This window comes from Heterodontus francisci, chromosome 3, assembly GCF_036365525.1.
Source record: "Heterodontus francisci isolate sHetFra1 chromosome 3, sHetFra1.hap1, whole genome shotgun sequence".
NCBI classification, from domain to species: Eukaryota; Metazoa; Chordata; class Chondrichthyes; order Heterodontiformes; family Heterodontidae; genus Heterodontus; species Heterodontus francisci.
The window spans coordinates 134,880,697-134,900,067 of record NC_090373.1 but is presented as its reverse complement, the minus strand read 5'-3'; the positions used below and the strand labels follow the sequence as shown (position 1 = coordinate 134,900,067).

The following is a 19,371-nucleotide window of genomic DNA, read 5'->3' as shown; positions in this document are numbered from 1 at the left end:
AGAATCAGATTCAATAGTAACTATCAAAAGGGAATTGAATAAATACTTGAAGGGGAAAATCCTACAGGGCAACAGAAAAAGAGCAGGGGAGCTGGACTAATTAGATACCACTTTCAAAGAGCCAGCAAAGGCACAATGGGCTGAATGGCCTTCTTCCAGTTGGATTCAATGATAAATTTTATGAGTTAGTGCTGCCAGCACCAAGTATGAGCTGAATTGGAGGAAAGGCTGAGCGAGGGGGCATGCAGGTCAATTCACCTTATCTGCAGCCCTCCTATTTTCCTCGTCATTCAAAACAATAACTGGAAAATTTGGACAGCTGTGAATCAGGCAAGATGAGTTTGATGCCCAATTGCTTGATTTGCCACCTTCCCATGATGCTGCCAACCTGTAAATTCCACCCCCTGGATGCAGACATCTTAAACATGTTGTACAGCCCCAGTTCTCTATTGTACTTTAGTATTTTACCAAACAACTGTAGCAAGATTGTGACTAGTTAAGTATTTGCTATTGAGAATATTGCCTTTTTTGTTTATGTGGGATTGGAAGATGTTCAAGTAACCTGATGCAAATCAAACTTAATCTAATTATTCACGTTTATTAATATATTTGCGATATTGAGATTTACCTGCTGGTTTCTAATTTAAGCCTTCCCAACTGCAAACTCAAGGATCTATGTACGTATTGAGAGTCATGGGACAATGTTGAACTAAGGGTGCTAACACCTGAGGTTTGTATTGGGTCTTCATTCACAGCAGTCGGCCGTTGAGTTTCAGAGCGAGATGGCTCATTGTGATCTTCATCATCGTCATCCTCATCATCTGCTTCTTCTTGGTCTGCAGCATCACTCCCAGAGGCGAGGCTGAAATGTGGTCTCAGTTCTATAGGAAAACAATAGCAGCACACTGCTTCAACCAATTACAGTTCTGTCTGACAGTGGAAGGGCTATAGCTTTAAAAAATATACTGTTAAATTTCAAATTAACAGAAATTAGTTTTGTGCCTAGACAACTCCAATTAATGGTACATTCAATTACAGTTTCTTTCTGCAAATTAAAATAACGTGGAAAGCTTTATGTATGTGTCGTATTATATTAAAACACTGGCTTATTAATCAACATTTTCAGCTTGTAGAGTAATATCTCATGACATTCATAATAAATATTGTAAGGACAACTTTTCTCATCACTTAAGTGTAGAAATAAAGGCTGGAAATTTCCTAGGAAATTCTGGTGATAGACACACAAATGGGGTTACAGTGATCTATTTGGGCTTTGTGATGATCTACTGCCGAAGTTACGGCAAAACAAAATCAGGAAAAGACTCAAGGAAGTTTCCAGTGAAAGCAACTAGAGATCTTTTTTATTGATTATATATTTAAAAATCAATTTAAACTTCATTGCTTGGTCTTGGAGTTCTTCCCTCTGGGCCAGCCTGGGAGGTGTGATGGCCCACACCCCCAAGAAAGTAGGCCAAGGAGAGATAAGAACATAGAGTACTGTGCACAATTCTGGTCTCAATATTACAGAAAGGATTTAGAAGCACTGAAGGAAGTGCAAAAAAGTCTTAAATGGATTATACCAGAACTGAGGGTACAATTATTAGGGAAGACTGAAATGCATAATTGCAGTCTGGGGTGATTGTCTCTTTGGGAAAATCCTCAGCCTCTACTCAGTTTCTCTCCAGTAATACAAGCCTATATCTAAGCATTCCACAATGGTTCAACATGTGTAAGAGTCAATATTCCAAACTTTCAATTTATGCAGCTTGACAAAAGCGCCACTTTTGTGTCATTACGCAACTTTTTCATCCAAAAGAAAAACAGCTGATAGGGAAATTGGTTGGGTTATATAACAAATGTCCGATTTGAAATTGCCCAATTTACACCCCATCATAAGTTGACAGAATTGCTGAACACTTCTATCACAGTTTTTAAAAAAAGCACCCATGAAAAATGTATTACTCACTATTAATGCAAATAATGCTTGCGTTTAATTAATTTATTTGCATCCGTAAGACAGCTTAAAAAAAAAATTGACACAAAATAATATTTTAGTAGATTCTTTGTTACACCATCTGGCACTACTGGAAGCATTAATTAGGTTAATTCATAGGAGTACAATTACTGATGCTTGAGATTGCGGAATTCTTAAATAGCCCAGACACCTGCTGGAACAGCAATGACTCACCAGGTACAAGAATGGTAATAGCCGTCTGCACAGCTTTGCGAATGATGTTATCCAAAGCAAACATCCAGTGAGGTTTAATATTATGGGTTCTCAGGACTTTATTTACCTAGTGTCGAGATGTAAAAAATGAGCTTTTGTTAATATTTGCTTTAAATCTTTTAGGTTTCTGCAGGAAAACACAGATAACCAAAATTGAGCCTATGCAACAGGGCAATAAAAAGATGCTTAGAAGACATGCAGATTCTTCGGTGTATTTTGTATATAGTACATTTACACCACAACATTAAACACCAGCGTGAAAACATACAAAACGGTTCCATTTTGAATACTGAAATAAGGAGAAAATGCACAGCAATGTTAATCAATGTCTGAAAGAAGAAACGTTAACATTTTCAATGCAATACTTCGCCAGAACTGAGTTCCCCAAAAATGATATTAATTTTCCTTCAAATGGTATCGACCTGTTATGCATTTCCAGCACTTTCTGCTTTAATTGAGTTTTTCATCATTTGATTTTTAAAAACCTATATAATGACAGTGCTATCTTTGTGACAATTAGTGTGAACAAACACAAAACTACACAAGGAGAAAATGCAGCTTGATAAGAGCTCCTCCACTTTTATTGCATCATTACACAACCTTTTCCTCCAAAAGAAACAGTGAAGCTGATTGAGGCTGCAAGGATCTTAGAACAGATTTTAAAAAGTTGAATTAAATTATGCTAGTCACTATACAGTAGGCAGAGGTTAAGCATACATCATGTACGGATTCTATTGGTAAAGCTCCAATTATGGAGGCCTCCGTAGTTCATTTAAACCTATCTAAATGAAGAGGAAATCCTAAGTTAGCACAACAGATGTTATGTTCATTTACTTTTTAAATTAAGCAATTAACTTCAAAATAGGCATGAAAGTGTAAAACATTACATCTGCAAATATACTTACCAAGCTGAGAGTACATCTGAGCACTTAATTCTATCATGCAAGAACAATGTCCCCTTGTGTTTTGATACAGAATGTTTGACAAAACAAATCTGACACACATCTAGGCTAGTTAGATTAATGAAAATGTTAGATTAAATGTGCTCACAAGGCTGTGCTGCTAATGATAATTCTCTCTTAGGCTTTGAATGCAGTTTTACCTCAACATTCGAAGTTCACTAACAGTCTCAGATCTCCATCTGACTTGATGAAAGCTTACAGCTTTGCATTTGTTTGTGTTCAACATATATGTTATCTGGAACTGAGTACTTAAAGCACAAGCTGTGAATACCTTTCATGGGATTTATCCTGGTTATTAGGAAATACAAGTTCCCCCAGTAACTCAAGGCTGGATTTTAAAGAGCCCTTGACGTTGTGATCTGTGGCGGGAAGGCGCCTGGAGATGGCCCCAGATGAGGCCCGCCACAGATCTTGACGCCGGCAGGGCCCAACTCGATATTACTGGCAGTGGCGAGGCCTTGTGGCAGCACCCCCGCCACTCAGCGATGGGACTGCAATTTAAATACTTAAATAATTTAAAATACCTGAATTAATTATTCTCCTGTCGCCTCCTGATGTCCCACCGCAATCTTTACCCCGGCGGCCGGCACTGCCGTGCCTTCGGATCACCGTCCAGTGAAACGAAGCACAACACTGGTGGGTCGGGAGTGGGGGGGGGGGTGGGGGCAGGGGAGGTAGGTTTTTCAGTGCGGGAAAGGGGGGACGGGATCAAGTTAGCATCATGGGTGTAGGGGATTGGGGGTGGGGGGGGGGGGGGAGGGAGGGTTACCGTTTAGAGTTTGTGCAGTTGGGGGGGCAGGGAAGGTCAGATGGTAAATTTGGGTGGGGGGGGGGGTGGGGAAAAGGGAAAATAATTAATTTAATTGGGAGGGTGGGAGAGGGGAAAAAAAAAGAGATGCATTTTTAAAAATTCAATTCCCCTTTAAATATTTAAATTTCGCAATAGGACTGACAGCCCTTTAAAAATGGCATCAACGCCTGCACACAGGCAGCTGATGCATTGCCAGGAACGGACAGCCCACCCACTCCACATGATTGGGGGGCAGCCCACACTGGCTATTTAAATGAGCTGCCGCGCTTGGAAGTGGAGTGACTGTTTGGTGTACGGCCCGTGTGGGCGGACCGCCATTTATTCCACAAATTCAGCCCTTAAGCTTGCTGTAAGATGTATGTGTAACAATGCTTGGTAAAAGGAAAAAGCCATTAGGCTCAACAAGGTCATCTATTTAACCATACATCAATCTTAACTTCATGCTGCCAAACTTTTATAGGACAATGTCCTACTAGGTTTTCTCCTCCAATCTGGACAATGGCCAATTCATTTCTATGTGGTGACTGAATGAAGGAGCAAATTTTTTTTACATACTGCTGGCCCTTTAAAAAAGTTTAAAGTCAGATTAAACTTATTTCACTAAATGTGACTGACACACACATACACACGTTAACACAAGACGTTCACTTACTATCTTGCATATGTCAACATTTGGATAGGTCTAGTTTGCCACTTCTCAGAACCGTCCTCACTCCCCTCCTTGCTGCCCTATTAAAGGAGCTGATGCTCAAATAATTCCTGTCCAAATAGAAATAAATCCAGGACTCCTCGTTGTGATTTGCTGACATTTGTTGCCCCTCTTCCATCTTTCTATGTATTATAAAATAATGAGGAACAGTGACAGGGTGTGAGGCACTGCTAAAATCCTTCACAATGCACCTGCCATAACTGCGTAAAAGTGAAGCATGGTGGGGGCGGAGGGGGGCGATTTTACAGTTGGATTGGCATTCTTGCAGATGGATGGTGTGTGGTCAGTAGTGTAATGAGTTCTTTATGTTGGCTTATGCAACATAAACGAAATGCGTGGCGTCTAATTTGTTGAAGATTTCTAACAGGTTTATTAACAGGTAAACTATTATATATAGTACAGAGCAAACTATTTACAGAACCTTCACCTGGGTGTTACAGTTGCAGAGTGACGCTGGCTCATAGTCACATGACTGCATCCTGGTACTTAGCTCATTAGCATACTGAGTTCTGAAAGGGACATCACTCTTAAACAACATCCATTTTATTTCTAAAGATAAGTCTTGTAGGCTACAAGTAAAAACACAAAATTGAATATCAAAATTAGTTATACGGGATATAGATTATAAAATTTACAGGTACAAGGAGAGGGATTGTGAGATTTACAAGTGCGGAGGCTTAAAAGTCCATAGATCATTTCAATGGTTTGACAATTCTTGCTCGGGGAGTTTGTGTCTCATCGGTTGCTGTTTTTTTCTGAAGTTTCTCCCTTTCTGCATTCAGTTTCTGTTGCTCTGCCTTCAGCCTGCTAATATACTCTGTTGCTTTTCTCAAGATAGCACTTTTGAGGTCGTCATTCTTGGAACGTTCTGGCACCTCATCTCAAAGACCCGCAAACTCAACTCATTCCTCCTCTGGCTCTTCAGGACATTGTCTGTCCTTTGCCTCTCTTCATCCTCTGCATCTGAAGGCCTGGGGCTTAGGGCCAAGGACTTGTTGGCCACATGGAGGTACCTGTCCATTCTGGCTTGTTGTGGTGCTGGCAGTTCTCTAGAGAGCATAAATGAAGCTGCGGCATAGTTGTGTTATTGCAGGATTTCCAGACTGCACCGTTTGATGCTGGTCAGAATCTGGTCCTTGAAGATTTCCCCTTGGTAATGCTACTCTGCCAGCCTTTGCTTCTCAGTGGTAACAACATCAAGCTCTTCTTCTGAGTCACTGGAGCACGAAGAGACACTGCCTGTTGACGAAGAACATCCACCATCTGATTTTGGATCTTCAGCCTCTTGGTGTGCCGTCTCTGAGAAGAGGATGGTATTTTCCAAACCAGAACCGCGGAGATCCTGGAGGCACTGTGACTCAATGCGGGTACCCTTGGTCTCTTCTGCTGTAATGGGTACCTTGGTGATCTCGTGGATAGTTATGATGTTGCGGTCCTTACACGCAGGTAGTCCTGCCACTGCCAGTCTGCTCGTGTCTACCAGGTAGAATATTTGTGGTTTCCACGCTGACTTACTGTAGCTGCACTGCATTGTTAGTGTGCCACTACAAGGAATGGGTGACCCATTGTATGCAGATAACTTTGCAGTTGTCAGTTGTATCATTAATTTCCAACGACTCTGTAAATATCCTTCAGGATTTGGACTGGTAGGATATTTGCACTAGCTCCAGTGTCAATCTTAACCCTGAGTGTGTGTTTGCCAACTTTCTTTGGGCATATGATGTTAATAGTAGCAAAAGCTTCTAGTTGTTTGTCTTCATTAACACAATGTGTCAGGTACACAATGTGAAACAACTGCTCGTCTTCTGGCTGAGAATTATTCCTCTCCGAGTTTCGTCTCAGGTTACTTCCACTGTGGACTTTGTGTATCGGCTTGCGTTTATGTAGGTCTCTGGTGCTCTCCTTGCTGCTCTTGTCCTGTTGCTGCACCTGTCTTCTGTTTGATTGCGCCCTACTGTGACTTCTGGCTGCGTCTTTGGAGCCTGATTTCTTGCATAGGCAAGCCCAGTGTCCTTTTCCACTGTACACTTGGCACAGATCTTGAAATGCAGGACAACTTCCCGGTGAGTGGGACAAACTACACTTACCACACAGCTTGCTTTTTTGCGACCTGGTTATGGTGCCAATACTGCTGGCTCGACCTAGTGCTGGCAGATGCGGTTGTCCAGAATATGGCTTTGTATTTCTTGCCATCTTCTAGCAGCGCATCAATGCTGTGACCTTTCTTTCTCCCCCAAAAGGTCTTTCTGAAATGCTTCAATAGGTATTGATACAATCATCACTCCTTTATTCATTCCATACAGCTCAGTTTCTGAAAAATTGCATTCATTGCCCTTACTACAGCATCTACTGACAAACTGATCTATTGATTCCTGTGGCTGTAGCCTGTAAGACATCAATTCCAGGCAGTGAATTCTAAAATTCACTCTTAACTGGAGCTGATCTTTTAGCACTTTCCATATCTTTGTGGGAACTTTCTGATCCTCTTCCGATAAGCCAGAAGTATTGATTTTGTGTAACTCCTCATTTCCAACAGCTATTAGTATTTTTACAGCCTGCTTCTCTGGTTCTACAATCACTTGATTTGTGAAGCAATCTGTCGGCACAATGACTCACCCGATCACAAGAACTGATTTGCAGCCTGTCGTTCTGTGCTCTGTCTTCGACAGCTGGAGGTAGGTTCTTTCTTCTTTCCACTTTTTGGGCCAGTGTTTAGAACATAGAACAGTACAGCACAGTTCAGGCCCTTCGGCCCACGATGTTGTGCCAAACCTTTAATCTACTCTAGGATCAAACTACCTACATCCCCTTCATACTACTATCATCCATGTACCTGTCCAAGAGTCGCTTAAATGCCCCTAATGTATCTGCTTCTACTACCACCGCTGGCAGTGCATTCCACGCACCCACCACTCTCTGTGTAAAGAACCTACCTCTGACATCTCCCCGAAACCTTCCTCCAATCACCTTAAAATTATGCCCCCTGGTGATAGCCCTTTCCGCCCTGGGAAAAAGTCTCTGGCTATCCACTCTATCTATGCCTCTCATCATCTTGTACCCCTCTATCAAGTCACCTCTCATCCTTCTTCGCTCCAATGAGAAAAGCCCTAGCTCCCTCAACCTTTCTTCGTAAGACATGCCCTCCAGTCCAGGCAGCATCCTGGTAAATCTCCTCTGCACCCTCTCTAAAGCTTCCACATCCTTCCTATAATGAGGCAACCAGAACTGAACACAATATTCCAAGTGTGGTCTAACCAGGGCTTTATAGAGCTGCAGCATAACCTCGCAGCTCTTAAACTCAATCCCCCTGTTAATGAAAGCCAACACACCATACGCTTTCTTAACAACCCTATCAACTTGGGTGGCAACTTTGAGCGATCTATGGACATGGACCCCAAGATCCCTCTGTTCCTCCACACTACCAAGAATCCTGTCTTTAAGCCTGTATTCTGCATTCAAATTCGACCTTCCAAAATGAATCACTGCACACTTTTCCAGGTTGAACTCCATCTGCCACTTCTCAGCCCAGCTCTGCATCCTGTCAATGTCCCGTTGCAACCTACAACAGCCTTCCACACTATCCACAACTCCAGCAACCTTCGTGTCATCGGCAAACTTGCTAACCCAGCCTTCCACTTCCTCATCCAAGTCATTTATAAAAATCACAAAGAGCAGAGGTCCCAGAACAGATCCCTGCGGAACACCACTGGTCACCGTGCGCCAGGCTGAATACTTTCCATCTACTACCACCCTCTGTCTTCTATGGGCTAGCCAATTCTGTATCCAGACAGCCAACTTTCCCTGTATCCCATGCCTCCTCACTTTCTGAATGAGCCTACCATGGGGAACCTTATCAAACGCCTTGCTAAAATCCATATACACCACATCCGTTGCTCTTCCTTCATCAACGTGTTTTGTCACATCTTCAAAGAATTCAATAAGGCTTGTGAGGCATGACCTGCCCCTCACAAAGCCATGCTGACTGTCTCTAATCAAACTATGCTTTTCCAAATAGTCATAAATCCTGTCTCTCAGAATCCTCTCCAATAATTTGCCCACAACCGACGTAAGACTGACTGATCTATAATTCCCAGGGTTATCCCTATTCCCTTTCTTGAACAAGGGAGTAACATTTGCCACCCTCCAATCATCTGGTACTACTCCAGTGGACAGTGAGAACGCAAAGATCATCGTCAAAGGCGCGGCAATCTCTTCCCTCGCTTCCCGTAATATCCTTGGGTATATCCAGTCTGGCCCCGGGGACTTATCTGTCCTCATGTCTTTCAAAATTTCCAGCACATCCTCCCTCTTAACATCAACCTGTTCGAGCATATCAGCCTGTTTCACGCTGTCCTCACAAACGACCAGGTTCCTCTCACTAGTGAATACTGAAGCAAAGTATTCATTTAGGACCTCCCCTACCTCCTCCGACTCCAGGCACAAGTTCCCTCCACTATCCCTGATCGGCCCTACCCTCACTCTGGCCATCCTCTTGTTCCTCACACAAGTGTAGAATGCCTTGGGATTTTCCTTAATCCTACCCGCCAAGACTTTTTCATGTCCCCTTCTAGCTCTCCCAAGTCCATTCTTCAATTCCTTCCTGGCTACCTTGTAACCCTCTAGAGCCCTGTCTGATCCTTGCTTCCTCAATCTTAAGTAAGCTTCCTTCTTCCTCTTGACTAGCTGTTCCACATCTCTTGTCATCCAAGGTTCCTTCACCCTACCATCCCTTCCTTGCCTCATCGGGACAAACCTATCCAACAGTCGCAGCAAGTGCTCCCTAAACAACCTCCACATTTCTGTCGTGCATTTCGCTGAGAACATCTGTTCCCAATTTATGCTCCCCAGTTCCTGCCTAATAGCATTGTAATTTCCCCTCCCCCAATTAAATATTTTCCCATCCAGTCTGCTCCTGTCCCTCTCCATGACTATAGTAAAGGTCAGGGAGTTGTGATCACTATCACCGAAATGCTCTCCCACCGAGAGATCTGCCACCTGGCCTGGTTCGTTGCCAAGCACCAAGTCCAACATAGGCCGACTAGAGGGGAGACAATCTACATATTGAGTCAGGAAACCTTCCTGGACACACCTGACAAAAACTGCTCCATCCAAACTATTTGCATTAAGGAGGTTCCAATCAATATTAGGGAAGTTGAAGTCACCCATGACAACAACCCTGTTACTTCTGCACCTTTCCAAAATCTGCCTCCCAATCTGTTCCTCCGTGTCTCTCTTGCTATTGGGGGGTCTATAGAAAACTCCCAATAAAGTGACTGCTCCTTTCCTGTTTCTGACTTCCACCCATAATGACTCAGTGGACAAACCCTCCTCGACGACCTCTCTTTCTGCAGCTGTGATACTATCCCTGATTAGCAATGCCACTCCCCCACCTCTTTTACCTCCCTCCCTATTCCTTTTGAAACATCTAAACCCCGGAACATCCAGTTTCTTTTAAATTTTCTCTCTTTTGGCTGTAGGAAGGGTCGTTTTCAAAGCTGTTTTACCTGTGGTCTTCCTGCTTTGATCTTGTGTTTTCACCACTGCTGCCACCATATAATGAGTTCTTTATGTTGTCTTATGCAACACAAATGAGATGTATGGAGTCCAGTTTGTTGAAGATCTCGAACAGGTTTATTAACAGCTAAACTATTTTTTTAGATTAGAGATACAGCACTGAAACAGGCCCTTCGGCCCACCGAGTCTGTGCCGACCATCAACCACCCATTTATACTAATCCTACACTAATCCCATATTCCTACCAAACATCCCCACCTGTCCCTATATTTCCCTACCACCTACCTATACTAGTGACAATTTTTTTTTTTATAATGGCCAATTTACCTACCAACCTGCAAGTCTTTTGGCTTGTGGGAGGAAACCGGAGCACCCGGAGGAAACCCACGCAGACACAGGGAGAACTTGCAAACTCCACACAGGCAGTACCCAGAATCGAACCCGGGTCCCTGGAGCTGTGAGACTGCAGTGCTAACCACTGCGCCACTGTGCTGCACACAGTTCAGAGCAAAATATTTACAGAACCTTTGTCGGAGTGTTACATTTGCAGAGTGCCTCTGGCTTGTAGTCACATGACTAAATTCTGGTGTTTAGCTCATTAGTATACTGAGTTCTGAAAGGGACATCACTCTTCAGGGCAATCATACAGCAAGCAGGCAAGGAAGCAAAGCTGTACCTTTCAACCTAGCTGCTAGTAGCAGTGTCCAGCAGATTCATCTTCCATTCCAGAAGACTCCAGGATAACCCTACCCTGAACTTTTTGGCACAAAAACAGAAAATGTTGGAAATACTCAGCAGGTCAAGCAGCATCTATGGGCAGAAAAACAGAGCTAATGGGCTGAATTTTATCGGTGCACCGCACTCCCCGGCAGTGCGCTGTGAAGTCGGTGGCCTTCTGACCTGGAAGTGCTGCCACAGAGCCCCATCGATATTACGCGCCAGGGCTCATTTAAATGGAGGGGGCAGAGCGGCCACCCCCGATACCGTAGAGGGGTCAGTCGCCGCGTCGCTGCCAACGCGTCCGCCGCCACTTTTAAAGGGCTTCAAGTCCTTTAGGAGAAATTTACATTTTTGAAGGTGTCGGTTCTATAAAAATGTCAATAAAAATTTGTCACCACCAGCAATCCCACCCCACAATGCATAAATAGTTCGTTTTTTGGCCTATCCTACCCAAAAAAAATTAGTTATCCGTAACGACCTTCCCTCCCCCCCCAAACTTTATTCCCTATGACCCTAAACCCCTTCCCACCATCCTCACAGCCAATGAAAAAGGTTTTTCCCGCTCCTCCACCCTGATAATTTGACTCCTCCCCCTCCCCACCAGTGTCTCCCCTCGGAATTCCATACAGAGTTCCGAAAGCTTGTGGGTTGCGGCCGGCGGCTGAAAGTCAGCGTCGGACGGCTGCCGGGTGCAGGTGGGTCATTTAGCATTTTTATTACCCTCATTTAAATATTTTAATGAAGACCCCACCGCCAAGTGGCCGGGGGGGGTGGGGGGGGGAAGGCGGGCCGCACCAAGGCCTCACTGCCACCAATAATATCTGGCGGGGCCTTCTCGGCGTCGTGGGTCATGGCGTGCCACTCCATGATGCCAAGGGGCTGGTAAAATCCAGTCCAACATTTCAGGTCTGTGACCTTTCATCAGAACCCTACCCTGACCTTTGAGGGCTGGATTTTCTGAGCAGTGGGAGTCATGCTGGTTTGGTAGCAGCAATCCCAGTGAGCAATAACCCTGGTTTCAGGCTCATTTAGATGTTGTTGGTGGGCTCCTTGCAACAATTATGCACCACTGGAGGTCACCAGCCTTAGGTGGAGGAGGGGCAGAAAAAGTGGCCATGCAGTTTGCTGCAGGGTGATGTGGCTGATAGCCATTGCTGAAGAATTTATTTCTTCCCCCACAATCATTTGCCTTACCTAGTGTGATAAATTATCCTGCGACTAACTGCACTGGGCAATACAGCCCCTTAATTTTTAACTTCCTCTTCTGGCCCACTAGATGAGCATTGCTGGACACCAAACACCCAGCAATGTTGTTTCAGGCAATCAACAATGCTCTATTATTAGTGACAGGAAACCAGCGGATGACACAGTCTAATTTGCCCACATTTGTCAGAATGGCTCTCCAGCCCATCTCTCAACCTTGAGTTCCCCGTTACGATCCAAAATCAAACCATAATGTCACAGAAAATCTGTCACCTTGTTTGTCTGACAGCAAGTTATTACAATATGCAACCACTAGGAGACCTTAAACTGTAAGGCAGAAATGGAGTTAACTAGCAAGTAGCAAAAACACCACGAAGTAGAAGTATCAGTCATATACGACACAGAAGGAGGCCATTCGGCCCATTGAGCCCATGCCAGCTCTCCATGGAGCTAGGCAGTGACTACCGTCAATGTTACTGTGTGAATACTAAACACACTCATATCAAATACTTGCCTGCTATTTGAATGGAGGCATGAGCCTATTTAAAAGTAAATAGGTCTATGCAGCCATCGGGGAAACTCGATTATATATCACGGAATAATCCATAAAACCAATACAAGTATGTCCTTGTTGACCGATGTAATATTTTTGCATAAATGTTTTTGCACATCAAGGTCATGAATGTTATTACTAGGAAATGGAACATTTTCATTTCAGGCAGCAAGGTGAACCATGGTCAAATGCAGTGTTACTCTGCCCTGCATCACCAATATGCCTCAACTCCAATCTCAAAAAAGCAGGCAGTTGCACCACTTTTGGATTGCTCACTTTTTACACTGGCCATCCTGTGGCCTCTGATTAAAAGTGTCACATGTGGCACAGTTTTGTAGACCCACGTCCCCAAGTAACTAGGCTGAGACTGCCCAAACCCTTTTCATACAGCCACAGTCACGGCCAGTCGACACAGGGACTTCAAGATAAAATATTAAAATAAATAAATGAGAACTTACAGCTTCCTGGAAACCAAACAGCACCACCTGAATCTGGTTAATAGCATGGTTGTCAAAATCCAACTCCAGCTTCAGCCTAGAAAGGGTGGCTGAGATGATTTTGCGATCAGTTGATCTCACAAACTCTCGCAAACTAACTACAAGTGTACTGATGTGCTCAGATTTTAGCTTTGGTTCTTCAGAACCCTGTGGATTAAGAAAACAGGTAGAATATATTTTAGTTTTCCAAAACGTAACAAGTTATGCACTTACAGGGGCAGATTTTCCTGTTCCACTGCCTCAGTGTACTGGATCACTTGGGTGCAGTGTAGAAAAAGAAAACTGGTTGCGGAATATCACATGCATTTAAGGAAGCCTGTCTAATTTTCCATCGATTAGTTAATGGACAGAAATTCAGGCAAAACAAATAATGGCCACGCGACCCTCCTTGGACAGCTTTCATCTGTGCTTGGTGTCTGGGCAATCCAATTCACCCAGCACTGGAAAAGAATATCTGTTCCATGTATCCTGCACCACAGATATTACCAGTTTGACTTGCTAAACACTTGTTACACATGGATGGTATCAAGACGATGCACCTGACAGTCGTAGTTCAGAACTCAGTCAATCTTCTGTGGCAGGTCTGTACTATTCTGGAATACTATTGATGACTGACCAACGAGTCTTTCTCACTAATCAAATGGGAGGCTGAGACCAGTCATGAGGAGTTTGGATTCATCAAAGTCTACTTCAGATAACATTGCAAATTAATGCTCCATTGAGTATCGTGGTCCTGACCGGATAAGGAGCAAGAAACATACTAATGCTCTGTATTAGTAAGCTACATGGTTTTAACTGGTTAAACTTTTACCTGCACACACTTTACTAACCTGTACCTAAGCTCTCTGGACTTAGGCAAGTGGAGTGTGTCCTTATGTGGTGATGGGGGAAAGGTGTGCATTCCATTCGAGACAAACAGAAGCTTCACCTGTGTGGATTTTTCAGTAGCTTGGTTTGGAGACTCTCAAACATGGTATTGTGTTTCCATGCACATCAAACACTTCACTAATTCCCAAACAAATTTTTACAGGGTTGACTACATTTATGAGTAAGCAAAAGACTTGCATTTATATAGCATCTTTCATGACCATAGGATGATCCAAAGCGCTTTACAGCCAATGAATTACTTTAGAAGTTGTAATGTAGGAAACGCGGCAGCCAATTTGCAGACAGCAAGCTCCCACAAAGGGCAATGTGATAATGACCAGATAATTTGATTTTGTGATGTTGATTGTGCATTTTTGGTTAAGAAATCATATACTTGCATTGGAGGCGGGACAGCGAAGGTTCACTAAATTGGTCCCTGGGATGAGGGATTTGTCCTATGATGAGAGGCTGAGTAAATTAGGCGTGTATTCTCTGGCGTTTAGAAGAATTAGAGGCAATCTATTGAAACATAAGATTCTGACGAGATTAGATCGACACAGAAATTGTTTCCGTTGGTTGAGAAATATAAAACACGGGGGGCAGAGTCTCAGGATAAGGGGCCTATCATTTAGGACAGAAATGAGGTGAAATTACTTCACTCAAAGGGTTGTGAATCTTTGGAATTTTCTACCCCAGATGTTTGTGGATGCTCCATTGTTGAATACATTTAATGTTGGGATAGACAGAATTTTGGTCTCTCAGGGAATTAAGGGATATGGGGAGCGGGTGGGAAAGTGGAGTTGCAGCCTAAGATCAGCCATGATTGTATTGAATGGCGGAGCAGGCTCAATGGGCCATATGGTCTACTCCTGCTCCTATTTCTTGTGCTCCTGTTCTTGAGGGACGAATATTGGCCTGAACACCAGGGATAACTCTCCTGTTCTCTTTCGAAAGAGTGCCATGGGATCTTTAACACCCACCTAAGAGAACATAGGGGCCACAGTTTAATATCTCATCCAAAAGGAAGCACCTCTGACATTGCAGCACTCCCTAATTAGTGCACTGAAGCGTCAGCCTTGATTTTTGTGCTCAGGTCCTGGAGTGGGACCCACAACCTTCTGACTCAGGTGAAAGCACTATCAACTGAGGCATGGGTGATGCTTATTATTACTTTATAACCAATTAGTTCCTAAGGTTAAAAATAAATTTCAGCATGTTTGCAGTATATTTTACTTCGGCATATTTGCAAAGCTCCCGGCTGGGTCATGTTACCAAGCATGTAGAATTGGACCCTGTCGAGGCAGCGGATGATGAGGATTATGTTGGGGCACCCGAGTTCTGCTACTTGTTGCCACTCACTGCACCATGAGAACAGGCTGGGTTCTTAATGGTGTCAGGATTAATTAATCTGTACTTGACCCCAATGCCAGGGCTGGCATTTTGTGGATAAAGTATTAGAGACACCTTGAAAGAGGGGATAATGAAGCACCTTAATAGGTATAGTAAGAGAGAATCAGCCTAACAAATTAACAAGGAAGAATTGTTGATACCAGAAATTCTGTTAATGTGACACATCATTCCTGTGTGTTGAGGGAATAGGCCTGTGGGTGGCAGAATTCCTTCAACATAGATAAATGTAGTGATATCCATGTATAGATCTAACACCAAGCATGTCTATACCCAGGCAGGGTTCAGAGCAGAAAAATGTTGTGTGGGAAAGGGACCTAGTTGAGAGAGTATATGATATTTTTTTTATTAATGCATCCTTGGAATGTGAGTGTCACTGGCTAGGCCAGCATTTATTGCCCATCCCTATATTGCCCTTGAGGTGGTGGTGAGCCGCCTTGTTGAACTGCTGCAGTCTATGTTGTGTGGATACACATATAGTGCTGTTAGGCAGAGAGATCCAGGATTTTGACGGTGAAGGAACAGCAACATAGTTCCAAGTCAGCGATAAACGACCTGGAGGGGAACTTGCAGGTGGTGGTGTTCCTTATGCGTCTGCTGCCCTTTTTCCACTAGGTGGTGGAAGTTGCGGGTTTGGAAGGTGCTGTCGAAGGAGCCTTGGCAAGTTGCTGCAGTGCATCTTGTAGATGGTCCACACTGTTCGCTGGTAGTGGAGGGAGTTAATGTTTAAGGTGGTGAACGGGTTGCCAATCAAGTGGGCTGCTTTGTCTTGGATGGTGTCAAGCTGGAGTGTTGTTACAGCTGTACTCATCCAGATAAGTGGAGAGTATTCCACCACACTCCTGACTTGTACCTTGTAGATGGTGGACAAGCTTTGGGGAGTCAGGAAGTAAATAACTTGCCACAGAATTCCCAGCCTCTGACCTGCTCTTGTAGCCACAGTATTTATATGGCTGGTCCAGTTAAAGTTTTGGGCCAATGGTAACCCCCAGGATATTGATAGTGCGGTTTTCAGCAATGGTAATGCCATTGAATGTCAACTGGAGATGGTTAGATTCTCTCTTGTTGAAGATGGTCATTGCCTGGCACTTGTGTGCAGTGAACGTTACTTGCCACTTATCAGCTCAAGCCTGAATGCGGGCACAGACTGCTTCAATATCTGAGGAGTTGCGAATGGTACTGAACATTGTGCAATGATCAGAAAATATCTACACTCCTGACCTTATGATGGAGGGAAGGTGACGCAGCTGATGATGATTAGGCCTAGGATACAACCCTGAGAAATGTCCTGGGGCTGAGGTGATTGACCTCCAACAACCACAACCACCTTCCTTTGTGCTAGGTATGGCTCCAATCAGTGGAGAGCTCCCCCCAAATCCCATTGACTCCAGTTTTGCGAGGGCTCTTTTATGCCATACTCGGTCAAATGCTGCCTTGATGCCAAGGGCAGTCACTCACCCTTCACCTCTGGAGTTCAGCTCTTTTGTCCATGTTCGGACAAAAGCTATAATGAGGTCAGGAGCTGAGTGGCCCTGGCAGAACTCAAACTGAGCATCAGTGAGCAGGTTATTGCTGTTTAAGTGCCGCTTGATAGCGCTGTCAATGACACTTTCCATCACTTTGCTGATGATCAGGAGTAGACTGACAAGGCGATAATTGGCCGGGTTGGATTTGTCCTGCTTTTTGTGCAGCTTGGCTAGGGGTACGGCTAGTTCTGGAGTGCAAGTCTTCAGCACTACAGCAGAGATGTTGTCAGGACCCATAACCTTTGCAGTATCCAGTGCCTTCAGCTGTTTCTTGATATCACAAGGAGTGAATTGAATCATCTGAAGACTGGAATCTATAATGATGAAGACCTCAGAAGGAGCCGAGATGGATCATCCACTCAGCATTTCTGGCTGAAGGTTGTTGCAAATGTGTCAGCCTTTTCTTTTGCACTGACATGCTTGGCTCCCCTATCATTGAGAATGGGGATGTTTGTGGAGCTTTCTCCTCTGGTTACTCGTTTAATTGTTCACCACCATTCATGACTGGATGTGGCAGAGCTTAGATCTGATCTGTTGGTTGTGGGATCGCTTAGCTCTGTCCTCATTAAACCAGGCTTGGTCCCCTGGCATGATGGTAATGGTAGAGTGAGGGATATGCCGGGCCCTGAGGTTACAGACTGTGTTTGAATCTCACTCTCCTGCTGCTGATGGTCCACAGCGCCTCATGGATACCCAATTTTGAGCTGCTAGATCTATTCTAAATCCAGCCCATTTAGCACGGTGGTAGTACAACACAACACAGTCCTCAGTGTGAAGACGGGATTTCGTCTCCACGAGGACTGTGCAGTGGTCACTCCTATCAAGACTGTCGTGGATAGATGCATTTGTAACTGGTAGATGGGTGAGGATGAGGTCAAGTAGGTTTTTTTCCCCTCTTGTTGGCTCTGTCACGACCTGTCACAGGTTCTGTCTGGCAGCTATGTCCTTTAGGGCTGGGCCAGCTCGGATAGTCGTGGTGCTACCAAGACACTCGGTGATGGACATTTAAGTCCCCCACTTAGAGTACATTCTGTTCCTTTGTTACCCTCAGTGCTTCTTCCCAGTGCTGTTCAACATAGAGGAGCGCTGATTCATCAGCTGAGGGGGAGGTGGTAGGTGGTTATCAGCAGGAGGTTTCCTTGCCCATATTTCACCTGATGCCATGAAACTTCATGGGGTCCGGAGTAAATGTTGAGGACTCACAGGGCAACTCCCTCCCGACTGTATACCATTGTGCTGCCACCTCTGGTGGGTCTGTCCTGCTGGTGGGACAGGACATACCCAGGGACAGTGATGGTGGAGTTTGGGACATTGGCTGTAAGATATGATTCTGTGAATATAACTATGTCCGGCTGTTGGACTAGTCTGTGGGACAGCTCTCCCAATTTTGGCACATCTTCCGCAGATGTTAGTAAGGAGGACTTTGCAGGGTCAACTGGACAGGGTGTGCCTTTGTCATTTCTGGTGCCTAGGTCGATGCCAGGTGGCCCATTCAGTTTTATTCTTGTCTGACTTTTCTGTAGTGTTTTGATACAACTGAGTGACTTGCTAGGCCATTTAAGGCAGTTAAGAGTCAACCACATTGCTGTGGGACTGGAGTCATGTATAGGCCAGACTAGAAAAGGACAGCAGAATTCTTACTCTGAAGGACATTAGTGAACCAGATGGGTTTTTATGGTAATCCCGTAGTTTCATGATCATTACTAATGAGACTAGCATTTTAGTCCAGATTTATCAATTAATTGAATTTAAATTTAATTTTAAATGTTAAGATTTGAATATATGTCCCCTGAGCATTAGTCCAGGCCACTGGATTACTAGTCTAGTAACATTACCATATTCTATAGTCCCCCTAGTCAGGTTCAAGATCAGTAAGGTATAGCAAAATCAAACAGAGTATTAGAATATATTGGTGACAAATAGGACTTTATTGTCCTTGTAGAAGACCTTGTTTAGACCTCATATAAGATACTTAGCCCAGATTTGATCCTCTTATTTTGTGGGTGATATACAGGCTCCTGGAAAAGGAGGAAGGCCACTAGACTGATAACTAGCTTCAAGGCCATTACTTACTATGATTGGCTCAGAGAGCTGGTGCTTTTTAAATTGAGAAAAATATAGACTGCAAAGACATTTGATTGATGTCTTTATAATAATGAAGGCAAATGGACTAGTTAAACTAGATAGGTTAGGGAGGATGAGAAAAAGGTTTGGCAGCGGGTATCGGGATGGGGTGCCTGGGTGGGGTGGTCATGCCTATAAGTTACACAAGCATTTAACAAGGTTCGATATCAGAAAATATTTACTTTTGCAGAGGATCAAGTTGCTCCCTCATGCAAAATATGGCGTCAGGCAAGCCCCCTACCTGCCAGGAA

General features: G+C 44.1%; 1 protein-coding gene across 1 annotated transcript in view; it reads right to left on the bottom strand.

The window, feature by feature from the left end:
- The window catches only part of LOC137361137 (mitogen-activated protein kinase kinase kinase 5-like), a 221,031-nt gene that overhangs the window by 13,380 nt on the left and 188,280 nt on the right, over positions 1-19,371 (bottom strand). The window contains 3 exon segments of the mRNA XM_068026081.1: positions 629-881; positions 2,189-2,294; positions 13,158-13,343. Coding sequence (XP_067882182.1) covers positions 629-881; positions 2,189-2,294; positions 13,158-13,343 — 545 coding nt within the window.